Genomic DNA, 21171 nt, shown 5'->3' with positions numbered 1-21171 from the left:
AACCCAGGAACCAGGATCCGGAGCTCACAGCTGGACCTTGGTTCTCTGCTGCCTGCACATGGCAGAGCCAGGACCCAATCCCGGTATTGCCAACTCCCCAGCAAAAGGCTCAGCGTGCTCCCCCATGACCGCCTCAAGCTGTGCTCCCCCTGCCTCCCAGCCATGGTGCCACTCCTGCAGCCGCCTCTCACCCTGCCCTCTGCTCTCTTCCAGCATGCACGGCCCCACAGGGCACTGCCCTCACCCCCGGGTCCTGCCCAACCTGGTGGCCGTGTGCCTGGCTGCCATCTACTCCTGCTATGAAGAGTTCATCAACAGGTCAGTCACCGTCGCCACCGGGAAGGGCTGGGGCTACCACCCCAGGGTGGGGACAGTGAGACGAGAGGGCGGGTCACCAAGGACGGTGGCCTGTACATACCTGACCAGCCCAGGGAGGTGGAGTGGCTTTCACCAGGCCAGCCTCCAGGGTGTTTGCCAGATCCCGTGTGCTCACTGATTCCAGAGCCCAGAACCAGGATTTGCTGGAAAAACAAACACAGGTTCAGTACCGGCATCTGAAGGCTGTTGTGTTGACTGGGCATTAGGAGCAAGTGTTTTATTCTGAATATTTCTCACCACCTGGCATGTGTGACACATTGGAGCATGAGTGTGTATGCATGTGTGTGTGTGAGGGAGACTGTGTGCACACATGTGGGTGTGTGCATGGGAGTTGTGTGAATGTGTGCAAGTGTTTGTGAACCCCAGGAAGCACTGGCGAGAGGACAGATAGTAGAAACCAGACCTGTGTTAGTAAGCAGGTGACCACCGCGGGCACCTGTGCATTCCCCACTGGACATCCTGGGAGACTTCGGGGAACAGTCTCAGAGTTACTCCTCTGGGGGTGACGCCACCACTGTAGTTATTTACCAGCTCCCAGGCTTCCGTAAGTGAGGATCACTCCTGGGGTGCAATGACGCAAATGCCATCCATTTGCGTAGAACTTTCGACAGTGACCTCTGAGGTCACTGGAGAGGGTACGATGTGCAGGGCAGACATGGCATTGGCTGCCGCCACCTGGTCTAGTTGATCAGGTGGCACACAGCACCACTCCAGGGCCACCAAATGTGTCGGGATCCAGCAGGAATGTATTCCAGCCCTTAAGGAAAAGGCGGTGGAGACCCTGTATCCTTGAAAACCTGCCCATGGGCTTCTAAACAAACACTGCACTGGAGTTCTTGGGGAAGGGGTCACAAATGAACCTCCGTAAGGGGGTGTGTTGTATGTATGACAGGGCTTAAGAAGGGAGGACGGCTATTTTTAATGTCCTCAGCCCCAGGTCCTGACATTTAAAGGGGACCATGTCCACCTTGTTCAGAAGAGGTGACAGTGCCCTTGAGACCCGAACATGAAGATGCCATGCTGACCATTCCCAAGTGCCTGTGTATAACCTGCAACATGTTATATCAAGTAAAGAAGAGAGTCAGAGGGTAGTGCACATCCCAGCATCCCTATGTACACAGTGGTGCTCACCCTGACCTCGCTGCCATAGCTCTGGACCCAATCTGATCTGCGTGCTTTTCAAACTCAGGCCATCCCAGGAAGCAGGAAGAGCGTGAGGTGGTCACTTGTGCGCGCGCACACACACTCACTCATTCTCAGGCTTCTTTTCCTCCTGAAGCCTCTGACTCATCTCAGCCTCCTTGGGCACTCTCCCAGAACACCTGAGCTGGGACTCGGGGCAGGAGCAGGAACCCACACATCTAAGAGCTTTCCCTCTGCATCTCCACAGCCCTGCCAGCGTGCCCTGCAGGGCTTCCCTGACCCGGGAGCAGGGGACAGAAAGACAAGGGTGCTGGAACTCTCCCCTAGTTCCCGTCCCCGGGGGCAAGTGGGGGGAGGTGGAAAGCGCCAGGGTTAGGAACCGTGCACACTGTCGCAGTTAGGGGCTGGGGACAGCAACAACCAGGTTTCCTCCTTCCCTCATTCACTCAGTACTCGGTTAGTGAGGGCCCATTAAGTGCCAGGTATGGAAGGCACCAAGTGAGCCAGCGGATGGGACCCCTGCCCTCCCAGAGTGGAGGGTACACCAGCAGATGGAGGGGTAGGGATTGAGCAAGTAAGCGGGTACAGTACAGTTAGGTCAGGGCTGAGATGAGAGAAGCCAGAGGTGGCATTAGCATGGTCTCCAGCAGGGAGTCTCAACCCTGGCTGCATACCAGTCACCTGGGAGGCTTTACAAAATCAGAAGGTAAACCTCAGCATACACCTGCTCTGTGACCCAGCTCCTCAGCTTCCAGTATATTCATCAGAAGACTAGTACAAGGATGTTTACAGCATCATTATTTTTAACTAGAGGCCTGGGGCACAAATTTGTGCACAGGTGGGGACTGGCTGGCCCACCCTGATGGTGGTCACCGGTGCCAGGCCAGCGGGGGGAGGGGATGTGGGAGGTTGGCCAGCTGGCCCTGCCCCCGATTGGGGTGGAGGGGGTGATCAGGGCTGGGCCAGCCTGAGTGGAGGGGGGCCAGTCGGGGGTGAGGCCAACCAGGGGGAGGGGCCACGGGAGGTTAGGGGGGCCAATTGGGTCCCTGATTGGGCTGGTTGGCTGCCATAGTGCATGTCATAGTGACCGGTCATTCCGTCGTTCCGGTTGCTTGGCTTTTATATATATAGATAGCCCCAAACTGGAACCTGCCTCGACTCCAATGTCCTCTGACAGTAGAATGGATAACTAAGCTGTGGTCTGTTCTCAGAAGCTAGACTATGAAGCAGCAGGAATGAATGAACTCGTGCAGCCATGAACAAGTCTCACAGACGTAACATTGAGTGAAAGAAATCAGACCTAAGCGATACATATGGTGTGATTATTTTTCCTTCAAGTTCAAGAACAGGCAAAATGAATCTATGGTGATAGAACCCGAGTAGTTGTCACCTTTGGGGGGCAGAGCTAGGTGGAAAAGTAGGAGAGAAACTTCTGAGCTCCTGGAAATGTTTTACATCTTGGCCGGTGGTGCTCAGCTGGGGACAGTGTTGGCCTCCAGGGGATATGTGGCAAGGTCTGGAGACGTTTTGGGTTGCCACAACTTGGGCAGAGGGCAGGGTGCTGCTGGCATCCAGTGGGTGGAAGTCAAGGATGCTGCTGAGCATGCAGCCCCCCTCAGAGAACCCGGAATTATCCGGCCAAAATGCCCATGGTGCCAAAATGTCCTGATCTGGTGGCTGGCTATTACCCGGGAATGTGTAAAAACGCACGAAGCTCTGCACCTCAGATTTATGCACTGACGGTTCTGTGTGAGTTACACCCGGGTATGCTGGAGCCCTGTTACACTTGGAAGCACACCTCTTCTCAGTTCCACAGTCAGTGATGGCACATTGGTGGCTTGAATTTAGTCACAGTGGGAGTGTTTACACTAAGGAAATTGGCAAACACTACAAAACAGGGCTTCCTTTTTTCCCTTTTTCCGGAGACTAGGTTGTTAGACATTTACCAGCATACTGCTGGTTATAGCTTCATAAAAAAGGGGGGAAAGTGGTGCCTGAGCCCCACCCACTACAATTCTGATTGAATTGGGATGGCCCTAGCATTGGATTGTTCCCAAGGCAAGGCAAGTTCATGGCCAGAGTTGAGAACCCCATCTCCCGGGAGAGGTGAGGAAGGGATCCTTCAGCGGGTGATATTTAAGTCGAGACCTCCTAGCTGTTAACTAGGTAAGAGGCAGGGTGAGGTGATGCAGGCAGAGAGAACAGAACGTGCAAAGGCCTGGCAGGGCAGGTGAAGTCGCCATTAGTCACATTTTCTTCCTATGGTTAACCACCTGCTTCAGGATCCCCTGAACTGCTTCTTTAAAAAGCAGACTCCTCAATGTCCCACTTTGGGCTCGAGCCCAGGAATCGGCATTTTTGGCAAGCTCCTCCGGTGACCTGCTCCACCCTAAAGATGAAGGGCCACAGCAGAGGAGGAAGTGAAGGGAACCGTGACTGCAGCAGAGAAAGGGAAAGGAAGAGAAGCAAAGATGATGTTGGAGAAGGGGGCTGGCCATGGCCTGCTGGCTGCTCAAACCTCCTGTGCTGAGCTGCTCCTGGGGGTTGTGTGTTAAGTGCAGGTGCAGACGCAGCAGGTGCGGGGCAGGTCTGAGACTCTGCTTGTCTAACAGACGCCCAGTAACGCGGATGCTGCTGGCCGGGGACCACGCGTTGAGTGGCAGAGCTGTGCCTGTGTTTCAGTTGCAGAGTTTTTATTCAGAGAGCATTGGCATTGCTAATGGGCTTTCAGTTAAGAAGGGACTTGATGAGATGTCAGTTTCCACATTCCCCTCTGGCAGCAGCTGCATGGAGGGTGGACAAGAGAGAGCAAGCATGACCTTGGGGGTGTCACGAACGGTGGTTATAACCAAGTGCCCAGGGTGGAGGCACAGGGTTATTAAAACGCACGTACCCCCTCAGAGCCCACAGTAGTTTGGGTTCCAAGTGATGTCATTAGTTCCTCCAGGGCCACAACCCTGGGAGACCTTTCCCTGGCTCAGGCCCATCCCACCCTGTTGGTCATTCCCTGGAAGATGAAACTCCGTGATGTCCTCAGGGCCCATCCGCGGTGCTCCCAGTGGTACGTGATGTACTCACACAGAGCAGACAACTTGACCCAGGTTAGCATGGCTCCCTGGAAAATCACCCTCTGAGCCAACAGCCTTGAAAATCCACTCCGAAATCCCAGCAAAGGCAAACCAAGGGAAATGGAGTGTTGAGCATTTGAGCAGCAAATTAGCTCTGAACCCATAGAGATAGTTACGCTGCCCTCCCCCCACAGACCACACACAATTTTCCCACAACCATAGAATTTTCGGACTTCAGCCCATGGCGTTTGTTTTTCCCCAGCAAAGTTTACAGTGCATTTATCAAGCATCCTTGGTGGGCTCAGCTCAGGCCTGGCTCATGGCACGTGCCGGATAAATGCAGGCCCTCTGTGTGCGTCGGGTCCGAGTTCTGCGCTCGGTCCAGTCCTTGTGCACGAAGAGGATGTGCATCTTTGGAAGTATGGGGCACATGCATGTGGCACATTTAGGGAGGGACTGCACGAGCTGTTTGTGACCATACCATTGTGCTCTGAGTCTCCCTAAAAGCTCCTCAAGGAGTTCTGATCTGATTGGGCTTTGGGATGTTTAGATGTGCCTCAGGGGACACTGGTGTCCAGCCAGGGATGGAAAGCTCTAATTCAAAGACAGGGTGAGTGTGGCAGGTGGAAGAAATCAGAGAAAACTTCATGGAGGAGGGGGACCTGCATGGGATCATATGGGATCTTGGAAGCCACCATGGTGTCAAATCCCAGCCCCTTCCACTTAGGAGCCCTGTGATCAAGCGTAGGTCATTTGACCTCTGGTGCTTTTTTCACCCGTAACATGGAGATGGTAGTATTGCCAGACGTCTGAGAAGTCTGTGTGGTTGCACTTAGCACTGTGCCAGTCCAGGGGAACCAACAGAAACCCGTTGCTGGAGTTACCTTCCATCAGGTGTGCCTCCTGGTCATACTTGGAAGCTCCCGGGAGGAGGTGCTTCACCCAGCTTCAAGTCACCAATTTCATTGTGTTTGGCCCAGCATTTTCCAAACAAATGACATCAATGATGCATAGAGCCCTTTCTCAGTTAACACCTGTTAACACCTTGCACATGGTGTTTGGAGGTGCTGTAATGGGGGCTGCTGCAGACAGGAGGGACCTGCAGGCCCCAGGAGTTTGGGATTCTGGGGTTTGAGGTCCCCTTGAAGTGGGTTCCCAGGTGAGGAGTGGAGGCTGAGCTTTCTCACCTGGCCCGTGATGGGGCCGGGGGGCTCAGGGGGCATTGAGCACGGTGGAGCCTGTCTGGTCAGAAGTGCTCACTGGGTCTTGTAGCTCACAGCTGTTAGGACTCCAGGGCCACGTGGCACCGCCTGCACTCTCATGCCCTCTCCGTCTCTCCCCCCAGCCGCGACAATTCCCCAAGCCTGAAGGAGATCCGGAACGGCTGCCAGCAGCCCTGCGACCGGAAGCCCACCTTACCTCTGCGCCTTCTGCACCCCAGCCCGGACCTGGTGTCTCAGGAAGCCACGCTGTCCGAGGCACGGCTCAAGTCGGTGGTCGTGGCCTCCAGTGAGATCCACGTGGAGGTGGAGCACACCAGCACTGCCAAGCCGGCGCTGACGGCCAGCGCGGGCAACGACAGTGAGCCCAACCTCATCGACTGCCTCATGGTCAGCCCTGCCTGCAGCACCATGAGCATCGAGCTGGGTCCCCAGGCTGACCGCACGCTCGGCTGCTACGTGGAAATCCTCAAGCTGCTGTGAGTGTCCCTTCAGTGGGATGAGGGAGGGGACTTGGCTTTGTAGTCCGTGTTCACTGGCTCGAGGCGTGCAAGGGTGGGCATGCTTAGTGTGCACACTTGAGTTGGGGTGTGGGTACGCATGAGTGTGGGTGCACATATGCAAAGTATGAGGGCACACATTTTAGGTGTGTATGCATGTATGCTGGAGTGTCTGGGCACATGTATAGGGATGTACACATACATATATGCCTGAGTTTGAGAATATGTGTGCGTGAGTTTGTGCATGAGCACATGGGTCTGAACCTCTGCACATTGTGTAAGGCGTGGGCTCATTCTGAGTTTGTGAGTGTCTTTATATATGGGAATGGCTTTGGGTGTGTGGGGCGACAGCATGTGTGTGATTGCCTGAGCATGTGTGTTTAAGTGCACAAGTGTGGGTGTGTCTAGTCACTGTGCTGCTTTTATGCAGGAGTGGCTATGAGTGCACACAGGTGGGTATGAGCATTTGTACACAAGATGTACAGTGTGTGTGTTTCTCTGTGTGTGAAAGCAGGTGTGTCCATGAGCCAGCGTGTGAGTGTTTGTGTTGTGTGACCTGTGCGTGCCTTGTGTGCTCAGTGTGGTGGTCTGCTTTATTTTGGGGGGGGGGTGCCTGTGGGTGTCGGGGTGGTTGTGTGTGTGCATATGTCGCAGTCTTCTGTAAAGGGCGTATCTTTGGGAAGCGCCCCCCGGGGTTGTGCTGAGGGCCACACTCTTCCTCGGGAGGCGCCTGCGGATCAGGCCCCGTGCCGTCCTGGCTGGTGGGAAAAGCTCCGACGGAGCCAGGGACCAGGTCTGTGCTGGGTGTTTCAGGTCTCTCCCTCCTCTCCCTGAGCCTCAGCAGTGTGACTCTACAGTGGGGATCTGCATCTTTGACCCTCATGAGTCTTTCTAGTCCCACCACTCACACTTGTACCACACAGACTCCTCCCAAATTCATGCACCTGGTTCCTCGGTCCCCAGGTGGAGGGACCTGGCCTGGCTCTGTGGTCCCACGGCCAGCTTGGCGGGAGAATCCAGCAGATGCCTCACCGCTCGCTCCCACGGCCCTGACCCTCAGAACAGAGCTCGGCCCCTCAGGACCAAGTCCAGAGGTTGGCATTGCCAGGTGCAGTCAGTGGGGTGGTGACTTTTCAGAGGGGTTGGGGGAGGGCGTATGGCACCTGTCTGAAGTCTGGGCACCAGGCCCCTGGATCAAGGGGAGGCCTGGCTCCAGGGGCTCGTCAGGGCTGACGGGGTCTCTGCAGCACAGGTTCAGCCTCTGTGGTGAACGTGTTGCTGTCTGGAGGGTGCACAGGGCCCGGATGTGGAGGCAGCCTGCCATGCCTGCTGAGCCAAGAGCTAGTCTGGGGGGCCTAGGAGGTGCCCCGAGCTCTCCAAGCAGGGCTTGTTGTGTCTGTGAAGGTGAACACGCGCACACAAGCACACACACATGCACATACCTACACACATCAGGCTTCGTGTGGTTGGAAAGGAGACTGTGGATGCTGCATCCGCAGACACTTCCTCTCCTGTCTAGGCCCTGGAGGCCTCCTGGGGTCAGCTCCAGCCTCACCGTGTTCCTAGCCGCAGAGGTCAGTGAGGGCACAGCCACATCTAGCGACACTCCACCCTCCCGCCCCCCTCCCACACACACACACACACACACACACACACACACACACACACACACACACACACTGGTCGAAGGAAATTGCAGATTCTGCTCAGAGATCTCCTAGAACATGCCCCACTTTCTCTCAGGAGTGTGGTCCGCCCTCTGAGAGACGCCCCGGCCACGGCCCTCATATCCTCCTCGCCCGGTTGAGGCAGTGCCCCCAGGCCAGAGATGGCCCTGCTCTCCACTCGGCCTGCCTCTGGCTGGCTGCCACAGGCACCTGGACTCCCAGACCTTCTGCTGGCTCGGGCCCGGACTCACATTAAGCACTAAGGGTTTGAGTTTCATCATGCAGTTCACACACGTTTTTTTCTTCTTCTTCATAAACATGCTCATGAATGAGGACTCTGTTCTTCCTGATCTGCTTCCAGACCTCCTGCCTGCCCGCATGGCCCAGCTGCCAAGGCGCGGCGGGGGTCAGGGGCCCGGTCAGGGGCTGCCCGCTGGGAGCCGGAGGTGTTCTGACCGATGCGCAGAGCAGCCTTACCTCCGCCTGGTGTCTCCACAAGGCAGGGTTACCATGGGGGCGGGAGGGGGTTCAGAACACAGTGTGGGCTTGCTAACTTCTTTTCCGAGCAACTTGCCTTCTCCATCTCTGTTGCCTGCTTGAGTTACTGGCCCACTGGAGGGCCTGGGACACGCCGGGCCCCCCAAGCCCTAGCACCTCAGAGCACGACAGCATGGGAAACGTGGGAAAGAGCGCAGGTTCAGAGCCAGTCTGCTGGGCTTGAGGGCCACAGAGATACCAGCATTAGCTTGTGACCTGGGCAAGTTACTCGTCTTCTCTGAGTCACAGCTGCCTCGGGGCAGTAGACGGGTGGAGGGCATGGCTCTGGGCGCCTTGCAAGTGTCGACACCAGGCAGATGGGAGTTACTACACTTCCTGAGTACAGCTGTGTTTCCTCTATTTTAAGACACTGTTGAGAGTAAGATGATTTAACGACACTTTGAGAGGAAAACAAAATACCAATATGGCATTCAAAGCTCATTGATGGCAAGAAGCATGCATCTGGGGATTTAGGGAATGCATGTATGGCAATCTGCTGGTAATTGTGCAGCATTCTTGGCTCCTCTTGCCCTCAGTGTTCTGGTCTGTGAAATGGGTATCTTTCTCGGGGAGCTGCTCTAAGACTTTAGTGGCATGGGACCTTGCCGGGCTGGTTCTTGATAAGAGAGGACTGCTGTTATCAATAGGAGTGCTCCCTGAATGAGAGTTACGTGTAAGGAATGAAAGAGGAGGCTCTAATTGGCACTGAGGGGTCTTAAGAGGGCATTGTGGGGGGCAAAGGAAGCCAGGCTTAGCACCTTGGCCCAGCTTGTCAGCCCTATTCATCAGACCACCTGCTGGTCCCCAAGTGTGAGTATCACGCCCTCTTCCCCTCCCCCCCCCCCCCACACACACACACATACACAGCCCGGGCCCTAAAAGGCCCCGGCCTTGGTTATGTGTAGGAAAGCCCACACATGGTTAGAATTTCACACCTCTGAAAGGACGTAAGCCTCAAAAAGTTCCCTGGAGACCCTTGAAGAGGAGGACTATTCCCGATGCAGGTCAAGGTTGCCCCTGAAAACATCCCCTTGTGAGGCCCAGGCTGGGTGGTCTGACTCAGGAGCTGGACAGAGCAGCTGGGTCTGTGGTGGTTTGGAGTCCAGCTCTTAGCCGGCCGGGCACCTGCATGCGATTCACGTATTTACTTATCCATCTGTTTATGCACTCCTTTATTGGGCATTTATTGCGCACCTCGGCTGGCCAGGCTCTGCTAGATGCCGGGGTCCCAGCTGCTCCCTCTGAATCTAGTAGCAGCAACTGCTGAAGGCAGTGACACCACCCGCCGGTGAGAAGGAGTGGGAAGCCGCTGGCCACACGGAGGCCACAGACAGGAAGAGCAGGGAGCAGCCATTGTGAGGGAGAGGGGCACAGGTCTGCGCTTTTTGATCAGCTCAACTCGGGATAGTTATTTTTGCAAAAACCTGGGTTTTAAAAGAGGCCTGGCAGTCTGGAGGTCAGCTGGAAGATGCCCCAGCCGTCGGGGGCTGTTGGGGAAAATGCGGATGATGCGGGGGGGGTGGGGGGTCTAATGACGGGGAGGTGTAACTAGAAGCAGAAGGCAGGTGCCAGGAGGGGACATGGGAAACGTGGTACATCACCCAGCATAGTCCGCTCCGTGAACCGCCCCAGCCAGATGCCGCTGCTCCACTGAGAAGAGATGCCAGGAGTTCGGTGCAGGGAAGGGGGATTGATTGGGGGCTTAGAAATCCTGTCTCGTCTGTAAGTGGGGATCTAGAGCTAGCCTGGCCCCATTAACGAGGAGTGAATGTTGGGGGCCTGGAGCCTGAAGCTGTCGGAGCTCCTCAGATTGCTCGAGGCACCTCTCCCTTCCTCCCTGAGCCAGGGAAGGCCTCGCTGTCTTGTCTACTTCCTGGGGGTGGGTGGTCAGGCTGCTCATAGGCCTGCCGCTCTCCCTCCCACCCCCGGCCTGCCCGACTCGCCAACCCTGAGGCTGGCGCAGCTCTCCAGATGCTCATGGCAGGTGCTTTGCTCTCCAGTCCTTGGGCCTGGCCAGCCCCCGGGCACCTAGCCTCCTAGCCTCTGCCCAGCACACCCATTGCACATGCTCAAGCTGGTCAGACCCGGAGTTTGGAGCAGACTTGGAGCTGGGCTGGGCAGGGGCGAGGAAGGAAGTGTCAGCCTCTTATTTTCTTTCCCTCCTTGTTCTCTTTCCTGATCCCGTGTGAGCCATGGGGAGGCCAAGCTCCAGGCTGGAGAGACGAAGGAGGGAGAGGGCTTCCTTCCAGACCCCTGGCCTCCGCCTCCCACTGAGCTTAGCACCTGGGAACGGGACAGGCTTGTCCACATCCCTTTCCATTCAGGAGTGAGCCCTGGCCGGGCTATGGCATCGCCCTGGATGGAGCCCAGCGTGTGCCCACACACTGGGCACAACACCCACACCGATTACGGGAGATTAAAGTCGCCTTCGAGTTTTCTGCATTGATGGCATTTTTACAAAGAACATATTTCATTATTTTAAAGCAAAAGGAAAACTAGTTAGTGCCTTTTTTGATAAAGGGAAATGGCCTTTCTTCACAGGTAGATGCAGGGGACACGCGGTGCCATGTAGCTCGGTGGGTAGGAACACAGACGCTAGTTCCTACTAGCGTCTTGAGCTTGGGCCAGCACGTGTCCTCACTGGGACTCAGTTTTCTTGTCTGTGGCATGGGGCCAGGTCTCTGGGAGGAACACCTGGCCTGATCCATGTGTGTATCCACAATGTTTGCTATTACTTTTGGTTTTCTGGAAACCAAGTCAGTGTCAGGTGGGTGTTGCGAGGGAAGGGATTCCTGCAAAAATGTGACCCTTCCCCCGGAGAGAAGCGTACAGGTATCGGTCAGAAGGGGGCTCTGTGTCCTGATGTGCATCTGACAGGCCTCTGACACCTGCCCAGCCACCCATGGGCGGCACAGAGCGTGTGCCCAGCCTTGGGCACTGGGATCCACGGAACCCTTGCTCCGTGCTTCCTATCTGCCTGAACTCAGATGGTCACCGAGGTGCTCAGGGTCTCGCTCTCTCACCTGTAAAGCAGGTGTGATTCTCCCTCGTCCTTTTGTGCCTGTTCTGAGGATTAAGCAAGCAGGTTCCTGCCCAGCACACAGCCCGGTAGGCGCTCACTAACCCTCAGCCAGCAGCACTGTAGACTCGCTCAGGCAGCCAGGCTTTTGGAGGAATTCTCCCCTGCGTGTCCGGCGTTTGAGTCTTTCCTCCGAGCCCTCCAGGGTGTGGGCTGGGTTCCAAAGGCGGACACTTGATCACCATGTGTTTGGAGAAGGTGGGGTGGGAAAGCTCTCAGGAGTTAGCGAAACCATCCCTTGGTGGTGGGACAAATACCAGTTCTCATCTTTTTTGGTCTAAAGCACAGGTGGACAAATAGCACATGAACATACACAGAAAGTTGGGAGAACAATGAGGAAAATTCATCAAGAAAGCTCCTTGGGCCCTGGCCAGGTGGCTCAGTTGAGTGGAGCATTGTCCCGTACACCAAAGGGTTGCCGATTCGGTTCCCTGTCTGGTCAAGTACAGGAGGCAACCAATCGATGTATCTCTCTCACCTAGATGTTTCTCTCTCTCAAATCAATAAAACTATGTCCTCAGGTCAGGATTAAGGAAAAAAAAAAAGAAAAAGGAGAGAGCTCCTTGGGGCGGGGGGCCTGGGACAGGGGACAGAGGCAACCAGATGAAAAGAAGGCTGAGAAACACTGAATTTAACATGAAGGCGTTATGGGGCCATAGGACCAAGAACCAGGTGTGTGCACTAACCTGGCTGTGCAAATGCTCCGGGGCCTGGGGAGGCCTGTCTGTCCTCAGGCTGAGGCGCTGCCGTCCCCCGAGTTTCCTGACCCTCCTGGCTCCTCCGGGGAGTTGGCAGAAGGAGCCGCTTCTTGAAGAAGCTGTGCTGGTGGGAGGGGAGCAGCCCTGCTGGCTGCACAGCTGCCTCCGGAAGCCGGTGCTGCCGTCCAGCTCTGCAGTCCCCTGGGCGGTTCCTTAGCACTTCTCACCTGTGACAGGGACTCTCGTGGCGCCGATTCCCTGAGCTAGCGAGTCCCGACACGGTGGGTGCTCAGCTAACTGCAGCTGTGGTTATCCTTCAGGCGGATGCTGTTCCTGCTGTCGCACAAATGGGATGGGACCTCCTGCACTCGGTCTCGCCTGAGACCTCAGCTGAGGTCTGTCAGGGCACAGCAAGGGGTCTGGCATCAGTCTGGACTCGATTTTTCATCAGCCACTGCTGTGTTAGCCTCAGTTTCCCCATCTGTTAAGTGAGGCTACTCATGTGATCATACTCTATAATAATAGCATATTAATTGTATAAATATACATAAATTACATATAATCATAATCTTCATTGTGAAGAGTTAATGAACAGAGGTAAAGCTTTTGGCATATGCAGAGTGCATGTCCAATGTGTTGACAGAGTTGTAGCTGTTATTATTTTTTTCAGTATTATTACTACTACCATTGGTGTTATTATTGCTGTTAGCAGTAACTGTTTTTTGTTTTTGTTTTTAAGCTGTTATGTGGACACAGACTAGCAGTATCCAGTATATCAGGAGGGTTGACCCAAATAACAAATAAATTTCCTATAATTTTTATTTTTTGTGAATCAGTCAGTTCTGGTTAATCAAAGATGAGAATGACTTTGTATTCCCAACCTAATCCCCCTTGTATTAGTCTGTATTAGTCTGCCCAAGCTTCCATAACAAAATTACACAGACTGGCGGCTTAAACAACAGGCATTTATTTTCTCCCAGTTCTGGAGGCTGGAGCTATGAAATCCAGGTGTGGGCAGGGTTGGTTTCCTCTGAGACCTCTCTCCTTGGCCTGTCAATGGTCGTCCTGAGTGTCTGTGTCCTCACCTCCTCTTATAAGGGACCTACCCTGTGACCTCATTTTGCCTTAGTCACCTCTTTAAGGGCCCTGTCTCCCAATACAGTTGGATTCTGAGGAGCTGGGGTATTAGGACTTCAACATATGAATGTGTGGGGGGTACATTTCAGCCCATAACACCCCTGATAGTTCAAAAGATGGTACAGTGACCCCGTGGCCTGAGTTCCAAGGCCAGGAGGGAGGAGATTCTGGGGAGCGGATGGCCAGCCCCTTCGGCTACCATAAGGAGGTCCCTGGACCAGTTCTGTCCACCAGGCCTCGCAGCCATGCTGTAGCCACCAGCTGCTGTCCCAGCTCCCCGCTCACTGAGATGTCAGAGCAGAGTTGGTGCCACCTGAGCCTCTGCCAGACTCTCGCCCGGCCTATGGCCATCCGTGACAGCTCGCTGCAAACCTCACCCTTCCAGACCAAGCCTGACCTCACTCCTTCTCATTTTAGGTCGGACTACGATGACTGGAGACCGTCTCTGGCCAGCTTGCTTCAACCCATTCCATTCCCCAAAGAGTAAGTCCCACGCCCGCTGCCCACCTGTGCGGAAAACCTGAGCCATCCACTGAGTCCCTATGGGGGCCAGTCCTGTTCCCACGGGCCCCCTGGGAACATTGTGGACGACAGCGGGAGATGGAGATGTGGTTCTCAGCTTCGAGACCCTCGGAGAGGCCCCCTGGAAAATGGGGAGATCACTCCATTGCATTGTTAGGATTCACTGAGTTGAGAGTGCCAACAGCTGTCCCCACCGTGCCTTCATACAGTAAAGTTAATGATCTTGATTATGTATGCATCAGATGGGAACAGTAATACCTGCCTCCTTTCTCCGAGGCCATGGTAAAAACATAAAAAAACATGTGGAGTCGCTTTACATGTCATACAGCGACATGCCAAAAGCTCTCTCGTGTCCATTATGTCCACAGTGAGTTGGCCAGAAATGGACCCTCTGCCTCTCTCCTTGTATTGAATTTATCACAGCAAAATAGGGAGAAAACCAGGCTCTGAAATGCCTCCAGGTCTCTCTCTCAATCGGCGTGGAGGAGCCAGGCCTCCGGAGGCAGCCGGGCTCTCTGGAGCCGATTAGCGAGCCCGTGTTTATGAAATGTGGCTCTCTGAGGGGGACATTACACTCAGTAATTGCCCCATTTGCTGGCTGGGCTGGTCCCCAGGGGCCCCCAGGACCCGAGACCAGAGAAATCTGACTCCTGAGAGCCGCTGGTCTCCAAGAGCAGTGGCGTCATTGGCTGCAGCCGCCGTCCCCACAGCCCAAGGGACACACTTGACAGTGGGCCCATGATGCAATTCGCTTGGAGAACATCCCCGAATGCCGCCCTGGTGCGCACCTCAATTAGTGCGAACACCTAACGAACACCCCTGGGTCCTGGTGTCCACGTGCAGACACAGGCCGCACGCATCCAGCGAGCGCCCTCCTGCTCACAGGGTGGGGCTGGGGCGGCTGAGGGGCGTGGGGCTCAGTCTGCTCACTCATCAAAGGAGGCTTTGTTTTGCAGCTTCAAGTAGGGACAAAATGTCGGTGCTTCATTCCAGCTTCCTGTCCATTCTTCGAGTCAGCCGTAGAGCCTAGCGTCCCCAGAGGAAGAACTCTGGAAGGTTGCCCTGTTCCAGAAGCTCCCTGCTAACCGCACTCTCCCCTTTGTTTTTGTTGCAGAGCCCTCGCGCACGAGAAGTTCACCAAGTGAGTATTTGGGCAGCGCCCTCGTTACCTTCTTCTAGCGTGAGTGCCCTCTGTCCCAGGGTCATCCCAGCGGCCAGCCCTCCCTCCGTCACCTGCATTCTGGGAGGCAGTGCTTCCACACCGTCCAGGCCCATCCAGGAGTTTCCTCATCCCGCCAGCTCCACGGGGCTGGCTCCCCTCAGACCCCGTCCTCGTCCCCCTAGCCCGGACCCTGGGCATGACTGTCCCACCGTCTCTTTCAGGGAACTGAAGTACGTGATTCAGAGGTTCGCCGAGGACCCACGACAAGAGGTGAGGCCTCCCTTCTCCTCCCAGCCCGGCCGTCGGGGCTCCAGCAGGCGCCGTCCGTGGCCCTGTCAGGGCCTCCTTGTCACCCACGGGCATTCAGAGCGATGGACAAAGGCTCCTTGCCGTGTGCATAAACATGCTCACCCTGTCTCAGACACACGTGTTCTCATTTAATCCTCATAACTCTACCAGTAGGTCCTATTTATCCCCATTTTACATCAAAATTACCCCCTTTCGGAGGTGAGAAAACTGAGGTTGAGTTCCATCCCCAAGGTCGTGCAATTGGTACAGGCTGAGGCAGGATTCGAACCCAGGGAGTCTGGCTGCAGAGCCTGTGCAGTAACCAGCTCTGCAGTGGGCACACTGGGCCAGGCAGAGCTGCGGAGACAGCAGGGTGCTGGCCCTGCCCGGAGGAGCTGAGGCCCCTCCTCCGTGCACATGGGTTCCCGAATGTGGGGTGGTCTGTCTCCTCTGTGCACATGGGTTCCGGGATGCAGAGGAGAGAGCAAGTTATTGATGGACCCGAATATACTCTCCTCAGGCCATGCTGTAAAGCCTAGTTCCAGAAGGATCTAGAAAGATCTAGTTCCAAAACACCATGATTCTAAACCCTGATCCAAAAGCAGTCCTGAGCCTGATGGGAAGAAGCAGGACTGGCAGATAGGAAGCGTCTACCTGGCCGGACCAGTGATGGCCTCCCTTGTTTCTAGGATTCTCAGAATCCCCTGAAAAGAGCCTTTATTTCAAACTTCGAAGTTTGGAGAATAAAAGTGGTACCAGCTGCGCCCCAGAGCAGAGAGGCAGAGCCAAGTGCTGGGAGGGCCTCGCCCGCCTTCTCCTGTGGCCTCCTCTGATTTCTCTCCTGTTTCTCTTCCTCCCTCTCCCTTCACTCTCCACTCCTGCTTTCTCCCTCCTAAATGAAGCCAGGGTTGCTTTCTTATAAATTCTTTGCTATATTTGTCGAATAAGGTTTCATGCTCTTGATTCCTTGCTTCTTTGGAGCTGATAAGTTAACATTCGATGTCCTCCCGACGCAGAGGGAAAATCAGAGCCCACCGCCTGTGTTTTGTTTGCTTGTGCTTAATTGAATATCTGTGAGTCAGGCCGCAAACTGTCCTTCCCTCCTGAAGGAAACGCTGGGCGCTTCTCCGCTTCCTTCGGAGGAAATACTGTTTCTCTCTCTGTGCGAGCACAGCGGTGGCCAGGGTGGATGTGGACTTGTTCCTCCCAAACACGCACCGTATTTGCACCTATGCACACCCGGCCCAACCACCCTGGGAAGGAGGTTGACAGCCACTAAAACTGCCCCTCACCCTGGAAAGAGACCCTTCTAGGGAGGGGCACAGAGATCAGAAGGGGGTGCAGATGGGACCTACTGAGGGGGTGGCAGAGTCCCAGCGAGGACAGGACCCAGAGAGGACAGCACCCCTGAGGGTGAAGTAGGAAAGTCAGGGCAGACACTCAGGGCAGGGGGGCAGATACCCAGGAGTGAGGGTCAGTGATGGGGGGAGCAGAAACCCAAAGAATGGGTGGGGCAGCGAGATGGGGAAGTCTGAGGGCTTAGAGATGCAGAGAGAAGGACAGAGACCCAGACAGAGAAAAGGGGGGGAAATACCTCTTCGTCCCCCAAAAGGCACAGGGGAAAAGGGGACTGCGTCTGAGCAGCTGCTTCCAGCCTCTCTCCCCTGGTTTGGCCACGGGGTTACTCAGGGCCACTAACCAAGCTGGCCGGCCTCTGGCCCGCGGGCTGATGCCGATGCTGGAGTCCCCAGGGTCGGGGCACCACAGCTGGGATTTAGTTGAAGGCCGGGTCACTGACTGAACAGATGTGACGGTTTCCCTGCGGGACTTGCCCAAGCCCTTCCCGTGCGTGTAGATTGCGGTTCAGCGATAGGGTCGGTCTGCAGGCACTGACCCTGTGCCTCCCCTCCCGCAGGTGCACTCCTGCCTGCTGAGCGTGCGGGCCGGCAAGGACGGCTGGTTTCAGCTCTACAGCCCCGGAGGGGTGGCCTGCGACGACGATGGGGAGCTGTTCGCCAGCATGGTACGTGGGGTCACCTCTCCCGGGAAGGGAGCTGCCCGCGCCCCTTGGGCCACCCGGGGACTTCCAGGCCAGCGTGAGGCTGGTGAAGATGGCGGTGGGAGCAGATGTCACTCCCTCCTTTCCTGCCTGAGCCGGCACCGGCTCGGGGCTTGAACTCTGCCCCACTCGGTCTCACTCAGCAGTGGGAGGTGACGCTGTTACCCCATTTACAGACGAGGAGGCTGAAGACGGGGTTAGCAGCCCAGGCTCACACAGTTCATCGTGGTTGCCATGTTAAGTCCAGGGACTGAGGTCCGCCAGCTCATCGCACCCGGCAGTGGAGGCCCAGGTCGGGATGGTCGTCCCACCTTGGAGACTCGGGGTGTGAGGTCACCAGACCATGAACTGCACCGGTGGTGACCTTGGTGCCTTTGTGCGCTGTGTCGGACACCTCACGTGCACCCCCTCTTAATCCTCACGGCAACCCAGCCCTTAGTCACATCCATGTGGAGATAGGCCCGGAGGTGCAGCGGTCGCACAGGCCTTCCGACTTCTCGTCCTCCCTTGACCCAGGCCCAGGCTGTCCAGAGCCGGCCCCTCCTTCCAGTGGCAGAGTGTCCGTCTCCTGAGAGGAGCACAGGCTCCATCTCCCAGGCCAGATGCTCCTCCAGGCGACTGGCCACCTCAGTTGTCCCACCTGATGACAAAACCAGCTCAGTTCCGAGATCACACCTGTTCCCAAGCCTGAGACAGCGGGAGTGTCAGCCAGGCCGGGTCAGATGGCAGCGCTGCTACGCACTCGCGTGATGACCTTGGGCTGCTAACCCGCCTCTCTGGGCTTCAGCTTCCTCGTCTGTGAAACAGCGAGTGGAGTGGAGTCTTTTGGGGGTTCCCGGGGATCACGTGTGATAGCAGGGGCAGGGCGCGGCGCAGCGCACAGCGGTGCTCGGAAGGGACGGCTGTGGTCAGTCCCGTCTCTGCTGGGCGGCGGTTCCGCAGGCCAGCGCTCACGAGGCTCACAGCTGAGATCCTGCAGTGACGACTCCGCCAGGTGCTGCCCCTGGAACTTTCTGGAAAGGGGCTTATTTTTAGGTCATTTTTCTTACGCACTCTCTCCACTCCTCACATCCCTTTGGAGTGCCCTGTGTATCCTGGAAGTGCTGGCCCTGCCTGCCTGCACCTCCTCTCACCTCTCCCTGCGGCTCCTCTGACGTCACAGCTTCACCATGGCAACACCCCGTGGTCCCCACCCGTGTGTGAGAGAGACTTCAGGGAGCTGGCAGAGCTGTTAATGATGGAGCGGAAAAAATATACTTGGGAAGGAAGGAAGCAGGCAGCCCCTGGGATGGCAAGGCGTCATTTCCACAGATACGCACGCAGAGAAGGTTGTCCCCTTGATTAGGCCACCGTTTCCAGCCCTGATGGGCACTGGCTGTTGTGTGAAGTCGGGGAGAGCCAACGAGGGGTTGGGGCCCAGCCCTGTCGGTTGGGTCCCCTCCCCTTGGGCCCCGTCTCCAGGAACCAGAAAGAAGCCCAGTTTCCTTAATGGCTGCTCCACCTCTAACCCAGGGTGGAGCAGAATTTGCCTATTGCATTCCTGGGGCAGGTGATCACGCACAATACCTTCGGGGCTTACAGAGGGCTTAGGAAGGGGAGGCGGGGCTCCGTACCATCCCCTGTCCCGTGAGGCCGGGCACCCTGAGTGAGGGCTGCCCGGGGGTTTCTGCCAGGTTCACCAGTGCTGACCCAGAGGGCCAAATGTCAGTAGAGAGTATGTGATAGGAAGTTGACTGTTTGACCATGTTTAGGAGCACAGTTCAGTGGCATTAAGGCATTCACACTCTTCTGCAGCTATTGCCACCATCCTTCTCCAGAACTTTCATCCTCCCACTGGGCTGCTGCCCCATCCAGTCCTGGCCCCGCCATCCATTTCTGTCTCTAACTGCTCTGGGTCCCTCCTGGGAGAGGAATCCTCGGATTGTCCTTGTGTGTCCTCGAGGTTCACCCACGTGGGAGCACGTGCCAGGGAGGGGCCTTTTGAATGCCCCTGGGGGGCTGGTGATCAGGTTGGATCTCTGTCCAGACAGGACGTGGTCTGATCAGTGTCTTCTCGTTTCACAAACCTTCCACACACGGAAGCAGGCACCACAGGCCACAGCCCCTTCACCTGGGCCGTCTCTCCTCACAGGTGCACATCCTCATGGGCTCCTGTTACAAGACCAAAAAATTCCTGCTCTCCTTGGCGGAAAACAAGCTGGGACCCTGCATGCTCCTGGCGCTGAGGGGCAACCAGACCATGGTGGAGGTGAGGAGCCATCCCGGTCCCTGTGCTTGTGGGTGGAGCTCTGAGCACAGAGCTATTCCAGGAGCTGGGGACACAGCGGCGGGCCCGGCGGGTGCAGTCCCAGCCTTCGGAGCTCAGCGGGCAGGAGGCCTTGGTCCACCAGTTTCTTCCTTTCCCCTGTGATGGGCATCGCCCAAAGGCTCAGGACTGTCTGCTCCGTTTGACTGGTGCTGCGTAACAGACCAACCCAAATGGGGCGCGAACAGTAATTACCTTTCTATTGCTCACGGAGCTTGGGGTGACTGGACTCAGCTGACCAGTTCTCACTCTGCATCTTCGTGGGGTCACAGTCAGATGGGGGGCTGGCTCACCTCCAAGGCTTCTGGCCTAAGAGGACTCCACCGGCCCAGCTCCCGGCCTCTCTCCACGCAGCAGCCTGGGGTAGGAGGGCTCCCACTCACCAAGGAGCACGCACCGGTCGCAGCCCCCATGGCACCTCCCTGCTCCTCTGTCTCCCCCAGAGTCCCCAGAGCCACTGCACAGACAGAGGCCAGCCAGAGCCATGCCGCTGCCCAGCTCAGCCTCAGAAGTCAGGCGGCATCGCTGCCACTCACACCCGCTGTAGTCAGTCCCCAAGGCGGCGCTGCAGTCAGGGGGATGGGGTTAGACTTCACTCAGCAGGAAGAGCGTCCCAAGCAAGTGGGGGGGATGGTGAGACTTGAGGACCGAAGAGGAGTTAGCAAGAGGCAGGAGCGGAGCCTTCCAGGCTGTGGGACGAGCCCACCAAGGCCCGCAGCAGGAGGCTTGGTGGGAGAAGAGGGGAGGCCAGGCCCCAGAACATAATGAGTCCAGGGCAAGAGGCTCGGGATACGGGCGGACATGCGCGAAGAGCCTGGTGCCCGCAGGCCCTGGTGAGGAGCTTGGAGCTTAGTCCTGAGTGCCTTGTGTGGGACAAGGGGAGAGGGGAGAGCAGGAGCAGTGGCGTGAGGGTCGGGCTGGCTCTCCTGGGCGAGTGAGAAGGGAAAGGGGGTCTCAGAGGCAGGACTGTCAGCCTGTGGGTCCGGGCAGGGGGTCCTGGGAGGGAAAGTGTGTGTGCGGCTGCCCGAGGCACAGGTCCCCAGCTCCAGCTCAGGGAGCATGTCTGAGCACCTGCTGTGTGCTCAGCACGGGGGCAGGAACCAGGGACAGAAAGAGGTGCCCTGTCCGTGGGCCTGGTGTGCATCGTTTCGTGTGCATTTACTAAAAGCCTGCTTGCTGTGCGCTCAGCCGGGCGTACACCAACACTCCCATTGTGCGGGGGAAGCTGGGGCAGGCGATCTGCAGTGTCACACAGCGGGAGAGCGGGCTGCTGATTTTCAAAATAAGGCCCTGAGGTAGAAGGGGTGTATTGAGCTTATTGAGAGACGCCCCCTTTTCAGGGCGCGCGGGGCTGTTGGGATTCGCTGCTTGCCTCTGCCCCTTCAGGGAGGGCCCGTGCGGAGTGGCA

The 21171-nt window shown here is 56.6% G+C and overlaps 1 protein-coding gene across 1 annotated transcript in view; it reads left to right on the top strand.

Moving 5' to 3' along the window:
• CMIP (c-Maf inducing protein) overlaps positions 1-21171 on the top strand; it is a 230371-nt gene that overhangs the window by 200523 nt on the left and 8677 nt on the right. Inside the window, exons 9-15 of the mRNA XM_008139702.3 lie at positions 214-318; positions 5935-6288; positions 13845-13910; positions 15064-15090; positions 15333-15381; positions 17315-17422; positions 19590-19706. Of these exons, the coding sequence (XP_008137924.1) occupies positions 214-318; positions 5935-6288; positions 13845-13910; positions 15064-15090; positions 15333-15381; positions 17315-17422; positions 19590-19706 (826 nt within the window). The remainder of the gene's footprint in view (positions 1-213; positions 319-5934; positions 6289-13844; positions 13911-15063; positions 15091-15332; positions 15382-17314; positions 17423-19589; positions 19707-21171) is intronic.

Source organism: Eptesicus fuscus, chromosome 21 (assembly GCF_027574615.1).
Source record: "Eptesicus fuscus isolate TK198812 chromosome 21, DD_ASM_mEF_20220401, whole genome shotgun sequence".
Lineage (NCBI taxonomy): Eukaryota > Metazoa > Chordata > Mammalia > Chiroptera > Vespertilionidae > Eptesicus > Eptesicus fuscus.
Note: the sequence above shows the minus strand (reverse complement) of the source record. Positions and strands in the feature narration are given on the sequence as shown.